This window comes from Meleagris gallopavo, chromosome 5, assembly GCF_000146605.3.
Source record: "Meleagris gallopavo isolate NT-WF06-2002-E0010 breed Aviagen turkey brand Nicholas breeding stock chromosome 5, Turkey_5.1, whole genome shotgun sequence".
Classification (NCBI taxonomy): domain Eukaryota; kingdom Metazoa; phylum Chordata; class Aves; order Galliformes; family Phasianidae; genus Meleagris; species Meleagris gallopavo.
In genome coordinates, this window is record NC_015015.2 from 16,198,790 (window position 1) to 16,199,119 (window position 330).

The following is a 330-nucleotide window of genomic DNA, read 5'->3' on the forward strand; positions in this document are numbered from 1 at the left end:
CTGCGCGCGCGGCGGCGACAGCAAGGGGAGCGGGGTAAGGGCCGGGCAGTGCGCGTGCAGGGGGGCGGTTGGGGCTGAGGTAAGCCGGAGCGATGGCGATGGCAGCGGGCCTGGCGCGGCTGCCCACGGCGTGCAACCAACGGCTGGCGGAGCTCCTGCGGCAGGTGGACGACGTCGACATGGTGTGGCTGGAAGAGATCCGCGAGGAGGCGGCCAGGATGTTCGGCAGGTAACAGTCTCCCCCCGCCGCGCTCCCCTCCCGCTCCCAACCTGACGGTCCCGTCGCTGAGCTCTGCCCCCGCCCTGCAGCCACTACAGCGACCAGCCGGA

At 72.7% G+C, this 330-nt stretch overlaps 1 protein-coding gene across 1 annotated transcript in view; it reads right to left on the reverse strand.

The window, feature by feature from the left end:
* LOC100539298 (inner centromere protein-like) overlaps positions 1-204 on the reverse strand; it is a 50,203-nt gene extending 49,999 nt beyond the window's left edge. The window contains 1 exon segment of the mRNA XM_031553476.1: positions 5-204. Within this exon segment, the coding sequence (XP_031409336.1) occupies positions 5-181 (177 nt within the window). The 5' untranslated portion in view covers positions 182-204.
* Positions 205-330: the final 126 nt, after the last annotated feature.